Source organism: Danio rerio, chromosome 12, assembly GCF_049306965.1.
Source record: "Danio rerio strain Tuebingen ecotype United States chromosome 12, GRCz12tu, whole genome shotgun sequence".
In the NCBI taxonomy this organism is placed as follows: domain Eukaryota; kingdom Metazoa; phylum Chordata; class Actinopteri; order Cypriniformes; family Danionidae; genus Danio; species Danio rerio.
Window position 1 is genome coordinate 29156420 of NC_133187.1, and position 13004 is coordinate 29169423.

Consider the following 13004-nt stretch of genomic DNA (forward strand, 5'->3'; position numbering starts at 1 on the left):
CGCTGTCTTTCAGATGAGACGTTAAACCAAGGTCCTGACTCTCTGACTTCCCAGGATGCCCTTCGAAAAAGAGTAGGGGTTTAACCCCAGCAAAATTTGCTTCCTCATGGCCTCCTAACCATCCCCATACCATAATTGGCTTCATCACTCTGTTTCCTTTTCCACCAATCAGCTGGTGAGTGGTGTGCAGCCTGGTGCAATATGGCTGCCATGGTGGATGCTGCACACTGGTGGTGGATAAAAAGATTCCCCCAACGTGTAAAGCACTCTAAATGTCCAGAAAAACACTATTTAAATGTAAGGAATTATTATTATTTTTAATGGTAAAGTTCAGACAACCACAGATGCCATTTTTTTACAGTAAATTTTATGGATTTTATTTACAGTGTGCTCAGTGGAGGAAAATAACCATTTTAAAATCCATATCTGTTAGCATTCTTTTAGCTAAAAACTGATTTTGTTTTATCTGACATCAAATAGGATTCATTTGGACTGACAAAACAAAGTGCACATTATACCTAATGAAAGAAACTTTTTGGATGTCACAACAGCTACAATGGTGCAAGCTTACACCATACTGAAACGGTCAACTTTATGTTTAAACAAACATGGTATCTATAATTGCACATTGTGCACATGACAAAGCCAAATCACTTGAAAATGTCAAGATGTGTGACGCTGTTCTGCTAAATATCACTTCCAGTAATCCTGGACCTGATTTGATTATATAAATAAATAATTTTTGAAATTTTGCAATCTGGATTGTAACAAATCACAGCACAATGACACACTACATTTCTCAAAACAGTTCTACTGAAGTTGTAAGCAATGTCCAATTGTTTCTCCCAAATCCCTTTCCTTCATAAGCTGGCTATAGTGTGTTTTTCTCACCAGTGCACAGGTCGTCAATGGATAAATAGACTCAATAAAGCGCTAAGTGACGAATGTTTACAAGTGCACTTGTGGCAGCACTGCTAATACTCTACAACTCCACATATAGTGGTTACAGGATGGTTAACAACACATGAACCCAGTGGTCAGGAAAGTTTGCCGAGATGCACAGAGAAACCACAGCAGAGGTTTTGCACGGCTCTTAAACTCAAATGAACTCTTAAAAAACATGATTTGGACTTCAGAATGATTCAGCTAGTCATGGCTTATTTAAACACCTAATGTGCTTGTATTTCTGTTAAATCATCAGACTATTCTTTCCAGTATGAAAAATGCGCTACTAATGACAAATGCAAATGACTTGGCAGACAGAGATGTGAGGTATGACTATAAGACTGTGGGTTCACATGCTACGGGGAGCTGTGCTTTATAAAATATGATCCATAAAATTTTTCTTCGGTAACACTGCGCAGATGCCTCATTTATAATAATATTTGCAGGGCTATATTTCTAAATGAGACATTAGTTCCCAGGACAGCTGAAAATAATGTAATCTGCACATCTGAAAGTAGAAATCACTGATGCTTTGGAGCAAAACTACAGTATCTCATTTTACATCCAGAGACACTTATAATATATCCATTAGCAGGCTTTGTGAAATGTTATTATGACATTCCTAATAGATTATCGCCTGAGCTGTTTGATGACTTAAATTCGGTGTAAAAAAGTTTTGGATTATCACAGGCTCAAATTTCACAGTTTGTGACATATGTAAGAAATTGTAAATAAATGTAAATTGCGCTGTAAATAAAAGCCAAACATATGTCATTTAGATACTGGAGACACAAGTTACAATCTTTACAAGGGCTACAGTATACTGTATGTACATAGATTTTAGCAAACTTTAGTGGCGCTGTTAAGTAAACTGCAGCCAGCAACTTATACTCAGGCTTGCACTAGTGCTCATGTACTGCACAACATTTTTAATTATTATTCTTTGATTAGAAGTAAAGCAGTTGTAAATACCTTTACAGGGATATTCTGGACATCCAGATGCAGTCCACTTTTTTCAACAAGGTTTTCTATTAAAAACAAAATAAACACACACAAAAATGACAAAATTAATGAGAAAACAGCAGTTAAGTAAACATCTCATAACAGGGGTGTTTCACTTTTCTGAAATTTCATAATTATATGTTAATATAATGTTTGTTTTCTGGCATTACGTTGACAGATACGGTAACAAAAATTGCCATTTAATTACATGGTTTCTACATGTTTCAACAAGTCAAATTTAAGACTTTTTTAGACCTTTTCTGACTTACACAAGGCTAAACGTCAAAGATTTTTTAATAGCCAAGTTAAAACCTTTCACACTTTATTCTGATGGTCTGTTTGTTGAATTTAAGTTACATTGCATCTACATGCCAAATAATTCTCAATTGGATTATGAGTAGACTGCTAGGTTGGGGTTAGGGTTAGTGTAAGTTGACATGTACTTGCAAAGTTTCTCATAGTCAGTTAAATGTCTGTTTTGGTAGCAGCATCTACAGATATTAAGCAGCTAGTCTACTCAAATGGACTATCAAAATAAAGTCTTACCAACATTTAAAATAAATGTTATGCAAGGAAGATAATTAAACCAAATTAATACGTAAATAGAGATAATAAATAAATGTTTCTTAAAACTCTTATTGAAACATATTTTTGGTGATTGGATGGGTGTTGGCCCAATTTGGTAAAGCTTTACATTGACATAGGGAAATTAAGACCCGTTTAAAATTATTTAAGACCTACAAGACAAAATTTCCATTTATTTAATTAATAAATAAATAATACTTTTAAGGCCTAAAATTTGGTTTTCGAAATGTAAGACATTTTAAGACTTTTTAAGACCCTGTAGATACCCTGAATTATAAAGTGCATTTGAGATAGACTATAGTTCTGGTTTTCAGAGACTAGTTTGATTCAGGAGCATATAAAAACATCACATCATTTTTATTGTCCTGCAAAAATATTCTAATTATCTTCACATAAATATTAGGAATGAACCAATAAGGAAATTTTGACCAACACTGATACTGCTAATATAAATACAATTATAAATACACATTTTTAAATTATATATATGATACTGCTGCCTCACAGCAAGTAGGTCGCAGATCCAAAAGACATGCGGTATAGTTAAGTTGAATAAACTAAATTGGCCGTGATGAATGAGTGTGTATGAGTGTTTATGGACGTTTACCAGTACTGGGTTGCCGTTGAAAAGGCATTCGTGGAGTAAAAAACTCAACTGAGAATAACAACATTAACTGAAAATCCTGTCATCATTTACTCACCTGTTGCCACAAACCCGTTTGAGTTTCATTTTCTGTAGAATAGTACACAAAATAAGTTCGTATGAAAAATCTTGGGAACTGGCAAACATTGACGTCTTTAGTATTTGTTTTTCTTATGGCTAACTGTGGGCCACATTGTGGGTGGGTAGCACGATCGCCTCACTGCAAAAAGGTTGCTGGTTCGAGGCTCGGCTGGGTCAGTTGGCATTTTCTGTGTGCATTTTGAATGTTCTCCCCGTGTTTGTGTGGGTTTCCTCCTGGTGCTCTGATTACCCCCACGTCAAAAGACATGTGCTATAGGTGAATTGGGTATAAGTTAAATTGTCTGTAGTGTATGTGTCTGAATTAGTGTGTATGGATGTTTCCCAGTGATGGGTTGCAGCTGGAAGGTCATCCGCTACGTAAAACATATGTTAGATAAGTTGGCGTTACATTCCGCTGTGGCGACAAAAGACTAATAAACGGACTAAGCCGATAAAAATGAATGAATGGTTAACTGTTTCTAACATTCTTCTAAATATCTTCCTTTTGTGTTTAACAGAAAAGGCTCATAAAGGTGTAGAACTCACTCATTTTTGGGTGAACTGTGCCTTTAAGAGCTTTAAAAAAAGAAAACAACAAGCAGCAATTGACCTTTCTCAAAATCACTTGTTAATTGCATTTCTGAAAGCTTTTTCACAGTGAAAGTCTTTCAGAAGAGGCTCAGCCAGAGGAAATACTCCAATTTATATAATAATAAATGTATATGATAATTTTCCTTATTGATAAAATATAATAATTAAAAAATATGGGATCAGCCAAATATTTTGCATCATCAATGAACATCAGTGTCTGGTAGCATAAAGTTGTTCGCAGGGCAGAGATCACTTTTTGTTTTTGCAGGGGTAACATTTCTTCTCAACTTTGACCCAGTTCTTATCTAAAAACTTTTAATGCTCGGTTGCATGTATGTTTGCATTTCATATGCATTAAGAGTCAAGCCCTGTCAGTCCACGATGAGTTAAACACTTTGTTTATGTGGGTTTGACACAGTGTTACTTTTCTTATTCTTTATAAAAATATCTTTTGCTGGCGGCCCTTGTAAATCTGGAACACATCTAAGTGTTATTTATGCTCGGGCTGCTATCTTGATAAAGCAAGCCTGGAGACTGTGTTTTCTGTGCACAAACCCAAAGAGATATAAAAACAGCCAGTGAATGACAGGGAAAAGAGCGTAGGCTACAATCTGTGGTGGACATTGTGATCTTTCTTTTTCTTCATGATGACAGGACGAAGAGTTACAATAGATCTCAGAAGAATTCCATCTTTCCTGCTTTTTTTCTCTCTGCTGGTGGTTTAAGCTTATATGATTGGTGGGCTCAATAGCATTAGAAGATCTTTTTCAGCCAGTCTCATGCTTGGTATTTGTTATTCTAGCATTTTGATGCAGAATTAAATAATGCAATAAAATAGACAGGAGGAGCACAGCATTTAGTGCAGTAGGCCAGAAGAGAGACATACACTAATAGCTGTTCAAGGTATTTGTTTGTTTGAGCTCCCTCAAGAGGGCAGTGTTTGTACAAAGCGATTAATTTAATGCTAAAACGATGACATAAAGCATCTGCACCTTGTGCGGGTCCCACTGCTTATTTATAATAGTCCTTATGGCCAGACCAAAAAAACAAAAATATAAATAAAAAAATAACATACTTTTATTCAAAATATTTTTTTACAGCCCAATAAAATATATGTTTATTTTATTAATAAAAACAGAGCAAACTGAAGAAGTTGCAATATTTATTATTAGAATGATTTTTTTTTACTATGCAATAAAATGTTGTGTATAAAAGTGTACATTTGAATAGTAGCAGCAGTAGTAATTATTATTAAGCAATATTATTATTACATTTGAAATTGATAACTTGGCTTACAAATGAGAAGAATATAGAATAATAGTAATAATAGGAATGCTATTTCGCAGTGGGTTTAAGGCTATATGAATATTTGACACTTTATTGTTAATTTCATGTCATGTAAATAAGAATTTCAAACGTTAAACATTAGATGTATGTCGTAGAATTTCAATTTCTTCCAGTTGTCATACAAATGTTGCAACCCTAGGTCAATAACCCAGGTGCGTAGCCAGGTGGGGTTGGGTTGGTTCGAAAGACTCACCCCTCATTGACAAAGGTCCTAAATTTGTCCCATACATGGGCTCATTTGTCGTGCTATGCCATCATAAATTGTGTAAATAACTAATCGAAGATTATTATTAGCCTAATAACTGACATTTCTTGACCTTAATAGGCAGTTTTTGATTTAAGACTTTAGCAGATTTTTTTTTGTAATGATATATGATGTAATAAATGAAAAATAATATATATAAATATATATATTTTTTTATTTCTTCATTCTAAACCTTCAGGAAATGTTTTTGGTACATCAAAAAGTGTGGTTATGATGACCATCCAACAAGCTAATCCAGCTAAAATGTCACTAAAATGCAATATTTAAAATTTAAATAAATACAAAATTAGTTGAATAACTGCAAAAAGGTCATTTTTTATAGATTTTTTTTTTTTTAGAAAAAAGAACCACCTTTTTCACCAGCCTGGCTAGGCTGCACTGTATAATATATTGAAAAAAAGTTTTAAATGTTTAAGATTTCGCTTTTATAATGTATTCATATAACGTATTGATATAATGTATTCTGCAAAAACCAACAATAATCTGTTTAAAAAGACAAAATTCTTTAAAAATTAAAAGTAACTTTTTCTAAAAAAAACAAAAAAAAAAAAAAAAAAAAACATAAAGCTACACAAATAGCACTGCAAATCATGTCCAAATCTCTGATTATTAATACCGTGTGATCCTAAGTATGAAACAGAGGTAACGACTCAAATAAACGACTTTTCTCTCTCCAAGTTGACCTTCCACTTCTGCGCGTGCCCCTTCCTCCCTATCAGTTTCTGAATGAGCCGCTCTGCCTAAATCCCTCCCACTTCGTGTAAGCGCTAAATTATCTGGGTTTTTTGCAAAACCTGTGGTAGTTTAAAAAGGCAAGCCTCTCCCGAAGAGAAGAAAACTGGTCGAAGTTTGCCCGCTGAACGGCTCGTTCTCAGTTGTATTATGCAGGTGTCTCTGGCGCTCGTGCACTGCGGCGCGCGGCTGTTGCTGCTGCTGCTGCTTCAGGGATGTTTCACAGCTGCGCACGGATGGAGGCCTTTAAAAAACGATGCTACAGAAATTATACCAGAATACGCGGAGGACACGCACAAACCCGAGGAGCAGATACAACTGTCTGACAATAACACAATGAATCGGGCGAAGAACGGTGGAAGGCGGTCGTCAGCAAACACACGGACTTATGGTAAGTAACGTGAAGCTGTTATTTAATCATTAGAAGCTTAACGAAGTAGATCATCGCCAGCATAAATATACTTTTTGTAATTTTGTTCAATTTTAGAAGATGATTTTTCTTCTTTAAATGTGATTTATTGGGTGGTTAATAACAAGCTATAAATGCTCAGATTATTTTAAACCATTTTTAAAATCAAACTAATAACAAATCAAATAAATCTAAAATAAAATTAATTTGGTGTTATAAATTATATTATTTATTGTGATTACTTATTTGAACTTTTATTGCTTTACAGTATTCCAGGTATTGGAATATAACATTAAAGAAAACTTTGTGCATTAGCATTTGTGAGTTAAATGAATAAGGGAAATGTGTGTTTAAGATAAGAATGAAACGTATTAAAATGTATTAAATTAATATAAAAAACAGTGTCAAATATAACACAAATATTACACAAATTCCATTTTACCGATTTGGAGAGATACTTGTTATTAAAGTGTGAAAGGCGGCAGCAAATTACATTTACAGGATAACAGCAATCAGTGTATAATAATAATAATCAAAAATTTGCTAAATTGACCAACAATGTTGCATATTTATCCTACTTTATAATGTGATGTAGGTTATATGAAGGCTACACAAAAATAATAATAAAAACGGGATATTGACTTGATTTAAAAGTTCTGAAAGGCTGCCATTCCAGCTTTTCTACAGGCCAAGTGATGCACTAACTATAATAAGCCTTTTTTTGTCTTGCTGCATCCCCAATTTTACATAATTAGACAAGGTATGCCTTTCCATAACCATCTAATTGCAACAGTATGGTTTCAGGGTAGTTGAAAATGTGAGAAGTTATTCTAAGGGGTCATTTCTTCAGGGTATTGCCATGATAGGGAATGACTTCCACCTGTGGAAAGTAAAACTACTGTGAATTCTAACACTGCACAATGTGTGTGTGTGTGTGTGTCTGTGTGAGAGTGTTTATGTATGTCGGATTTAACAAAAAAGTAAACCACAGCATGTTTCCAGAACACAAATCAAGACTTTGTATTAAAGTCTTGGAAAGTGCGTTTGAGAAATTGCAACATCTAAATTTATTGCTAAGTAAATGCACACAATACATCCAAAAATAATAATAACAAGAGTTCCTTCGTGAACAGAATAACGAAGTTATCACAAAAACAATAAACAGTAAAAATACTTAAGGCTTGCGCAATCCAAAGATAATTTACAATCTCTAATTATGTCACTGAACACTCCTATGATGTTGCGTTTCGCCATAAGGAAACAGTTATCAAGCCAAGGATGTACATTTAACTGGCTCATTAGGGGGTGGAGAGAGATCTCACACCGTCCTGTGCTGCTCTGGAAGGGGTGACGTGTGTAGTTTCTCTGGTGGTCAGTGTGGGGTCATGTTGAGATATGTTCATCTTCCTCTGGCTCTCTCCCAGCTCCTCATAAAACATCAGATCAGGTTTTCTGAGAATCAGGGGAGGCAGAACGTGAACTCATCACACACATAAATCCTTTGTTCCCCTCTATGAGGGGAGCCCGTTCCACTCTCGGTTTCATCTCTTTAAATGACAATTAATGAAAACATTGTTGATGTAGTTTAAGGCAGTTAAGCGAGTGTGCGCTAAATTCAAAGCTTACAAAAACAACAAGCTTACCAAGACACCCAGAAGTCTCTCATTGTCTTTCATGGATATTCAGTCCTTATTTGCACTTATCAGAACAATCTGGTACATGGTTTAGTGTCTGTGGGTTTATAATTGATTGGCTTCTCATCGATTCCAGCCTCAATAAAGAGTTCATCTTTAACAAATTGTCGCATAAATCCAAACCAGACTTAAAGAAAATAAATAAATAAAAAGCATATTTTGTGCTGATATAAAAAGATTTGATCATGCATTTCCTCTTTAGTTTGACATACAACATTTGTCTGGGAAACTTGTCAAAAGAACAACAAAGTCAAGTTCAGGAAATCTACTTAATGCCTTTGTATATATAACAAAACATGAAAAATTTGTTTCGTGCATGGTTAGTAGCTGTGTTTTATTAAAGATGTACCGCTTAAAACATTTCTGCTTTCTTTCCCAGGAGCCTCAGAACTCAGCTGTCGGGAGTTGCGTTCGACCCGATATGTGACCGATGGATCTTGCCGCAGTGTCAAACCCGTGAAGGAACTTGTGTGTTCTGGTCAGTGCCTTCCAGCTCACCTGATGCCAAACTCAATTCTACGGGGGAAATGGTGGAGAAGCAGCTCCTCCGATTACCGTTGCATCCCTGCTCACTCCCGCACCCAGCGGATACAGCTCCAGTGTCCAAACGGACCAAACCGGACATACAAAATACGAGTTGTCACATCTTGCAAGTGCAAACGCTACACTCGACAACACAACCAATCGGATGTCAAAGAGTCGTCCAAGAAACCACGGCGCAATAAGAAGCACCGCAGCAAAGTGCCGTCCATCAACAGCAATTCATACTGAGGGGAAAAGATGCAGAACTGATACAGAAAACACTCTCTTGCACACATACAAAAAAAAAAGAAAGTACACCAATACATATGCACACATATTACAGAAACTGCAATCCTCATCTACAAGGGAAGGAATAAACGCATTAGCATTTACCAAGCTTGTTGGCATGCTAACAAGTTTCCAATGTATTTCAGATGTCTCGCTGTTTGTATGTGCTCTTGAGCCTAAATCGTCCCAGTTTGATCACAATATGCCAGCGGACTGAGTGAAAAGACGTCCGCTGTTATGCGAGATTAGATCAGGCAATGTGATTTTTTGAGGGAGGAGGAATATTCCTGCTCAAGCGGTTCATTTCAAGTTCACCGAAGTTCATTGAAAGGCTAACTTACGGGCAAGCATACTGAGTGCTCCACCAGTCCAGCAAGTGCTCATGTGAATGTTTGTGCACCAGATTTGTCCTCTTTTGGGATTCGGAGCAGTGTATGATTTGAGCGCTCAGCCGCGTCTGGCCCAAAAGACACGCTGCTGCTGACAGACCACTGAAGCCCAGAATTCTTAACCTTGGTCACTTTTACCAGGTCCTTTTTGACAGGCTGGGGAGTCCATGTGAGTGTCTGCAAATTCACATTTCCACAAGAAACTTATCGACACTGGCAGCTAGAGCCGCCTTATGGAGAGTTCGGAAAGTTGTGTCAGCCCTCCACGGTCCAAGTCCCTGGAGGTCGAGAACAGCAAACGGTATTCCTGTGACTTGTCCTAATTACCAAATAGTTCCATTCCTGTGTTTAGGATTTGAGTCATAAAAAGCCATTTCCTCTAGACATGGTCAGTTCCTGTTTGTTCGAACACCCGAAAAAGAGGCCCACATGTGTGCACGAATCTGCAGCAATTCCTCGCGGGCAAATAACCTTTACGCACCCTCCTTCAATGGAAACCATTTGGAGATATTCAGCTATCTGCAATCGCTAGCAGGTTACCTACATCCATTACTGAAGTCTTCAGCAGAGATGTCATCCTTCCTGTTTCCACACATGACCGGAAAAGAACAAACAAATAAGTGAACCAATCTCTGAAATCGTGGGCTGGATGTTGATTCTACACAGGATACAGAGATCAGAGAAGGCCAATTGTTCAACATTTTTTCTGCCCACCTCGATGATATTTGCTCATTTTTTCAATTGTGTGTTTGAAATAGCAACTGGAAGGGATTTCTTATAATGTAAGCAGACTTGTCGTGAATAGTAACTTGTACATAGTATACCTGTGTGGTATACCTGTGTAGTATACCTGTGTGGTCTGTGTGGTGAGCAGTATCCTCCTTCAACCAATGGATCCTCTTTCAGACCAAAAGACTGTTACAAAGAATGAACTGTGTATTTATTTTTGTATTTTTATCATTTAAATTATTTATGCAATCTTTTTTTTTTTTTGTAGAAAATAATAGCCATTATTGTACTATATGTAATTATAGTGAATTTCATACCGAAAAAAAAGAGTACATGAATAAAGTTAAGCAACCTATATATGTGAAAAGAAGTGTGTTTTGTTATCATTCTTGTCAGACTGCCTTGACAGATCCTTTCTCCTTTTGGGCCGTGCCCGCACTCTAAATCCGTCCCTCAATGAGCCCTCTGTAAACAATATTCTGCAATTAGGAAGTAGAGGCTTTGTAACACTTTGGAATGTCTAAAACACCTTTACAAAAGGCGAGAAAAGGAAAGAATCCCCTCGTCAGACGTGAACAGTACAGTCACAACAGAACCAGCTCTTTATGTCCGGTATGTTGAACTCAACCCACAGGCTTCCATTCATCTGTTTGTTTGTTTAAGCTTGCACAGTCTGAGCCATAGATTGACAAGGAAATGTGGATTGCTTGACTTGTTTTAGCCCTTCTAATCTTGTTTGTTGCACACTTGAGAGCTGGCTCATGATGAAACATATCACTATATTAGTCTAACTGGATCCAGGCTGCTGTAAACCAAACAAAATGACTTGTTCATATACTTGTTCGATGAGACTAAAAGATATTCATTCATTCCTTTTCTTTTCGACTTAGTCCCTTTATTCATCAGGGGTCGCCACAGCGGAATGAACTTCCAACTTATCCAGCATATGTTTAATGCAGTGGATGCCTTTCCAGCTCCAACCCAACACTGGGAAACACCCATATACTCTGCATTCATACAGAACCGCCAATTTAGTTTATTCAATTCACCTGTATCGCATGTCTTTGGACTCTGGAGAGACCAGAGCACCAGAAGGAAACCCACACAAACACAAGGAGAACATGCAATCGCCACACAGAAATGCCAACTGACCTAGCCGATGCCAAACCATAGATCTTCTTTAGACATCTTTACAAAAATGCTTGCTGAGAGATTAAAGAGGAGTCCAATGAAACAGTACTAATTATGTGATCAAGTTGATCTCTCTACAGTCTAAAAGTACTAAAATACTTGTATATACCAACCCAGACTCATGAAAATGTACCCCTATATACATTACTCAAGAGAGCAAAATACATCCCAGGAGCTACGTTTTTTGCAGTTTTTGTTTGTTTTTGTTTTTGCGAATCTGCCAGAGGCCGCTGTGTATGCTTTTTCAGGTCTCAAGTTTCTCTTGGAGTGCCATTCATGCCTGCTGTTCTCACATAAATCCACCAAAGGCTACTGTAGACTGACTGACTGACCAATCGACTGATTCCTCCACCCTCTCCCTTCCCTAAACCCAACCAATTGTATTTTAAAAAGCACAGATTGACCCATCCACCCACTTGCCTAAACCCAATCACAGTGTTTTAAAAAGCAATCCAGAAAAAGAAAAGCCCCCTGATTTTTTTTTACCACTTTCTTACCCTGTTATTTACTTGTTTATTTTATTTTTTAGCTTTTGTTTTTGTCTTACCTGGTTTAAAGAACCGTTCCTCACCATACTCGAACCCCGTTGTTGCTGTCAACTCCATTCTGCATCTCAAGTCCGCAGACGTACTTGTCGAGCTACTGGACAAACTGGTAACAGCAGAAAAGCTGTTCATATGGAGATAAGCTAGTAAGCGTGAAAAGGAATGGCATCATACCACCCCGTAGTGTTAGTTTTAGAGATGAAAAGCAAACATACGTAGCTCGGGCTACTTAATTAGCGATCTCCAGAAACATATATAGAGGTACGTTTTCAGAATAAGCCTATGTTGGTATATACACACATATTTTGCAATATACTTGAAATATAGGCCCAATCCCAACTCTACCCCTTAGCCCTTACTAACGCGTTCACATGAAGGGGTAAGGGTGTCCAAATTCTCTAGCTTGAAGGCATAGGACTAAGGGGAAGGGCACGATACCCAGAAAGAGAGATTTTTCAGGACTACACTCAAAACCAAGGGGTAAGAAAATTTTCCAGAATACACTAGCCACAACGACAGCATCACTCGGAAGTCAGGAGATATACAAATTAGTATTTTCCGTCATTATTATGAATTTTTAGGACAAACAAGCATATGTTTTAATACATTTGCGTTTGTGTTTTATTATCATGATAACATGATATTGTTGCCTTCGGTGACGTTATTAAGATAAACCCCCAATAAATAACACAACCGGAATAACCACAGCAGTCTCGATCATTGAGCCCTTTCCTTTCACACTCTGTTTCAAGAGCCAAGGGGAAGAGGCAGGGGGGCCATAATGTTTCTATAGATTTAAAAAACGACTATAAATAAATAGCTGTATTCTTTTGCTTCTTGGGATTGTTTTCCTTTGCATCACTCAAGCCATTGAGTTCACAGTTTGTACTTTTTGTACTTTTTTGTCCAATTTTCCTAATACGTCCATGCTTCGAAACAAACTGTGTTATTTGTTGCGTTTCCACTCGTAGCTGTTTGGTTTGGTTCATGGCTTATAACACTTTGAACAAGGACATTTTGTAAAATCCCTTTGGGTAAAATCAATT

At 36.9% G+C, this 13004-nt stretch overlaps 1 protein-coding gene across 1 annotated transcript; it reads left to right on the forward strand.

Annotated features, from left to right (window-relative positions):
• The first annotated feature begins 6255 nt into the window (after nt 1–6255).
• On the forward strand, nt 6256–10577 carry sost (sclerostin). The gene is made up of 2 exons (XM_001340647.7): nt 6256–6582; nt 8674–10577. The coding sequence occupies exons 1-2, from the start codon at nt 6342–6344 to the stop codon at nt 9063–9065; spliced, it is 633 nt and encodes a 210-aa protein (XP_001340683.2). The 5' UTR covers nt 6256–6341; the 3' UTR covers nt 9066–10577.
• The last annotated feature ends 2427 nt before the right edge of the window (nt 10578–13004 follow it).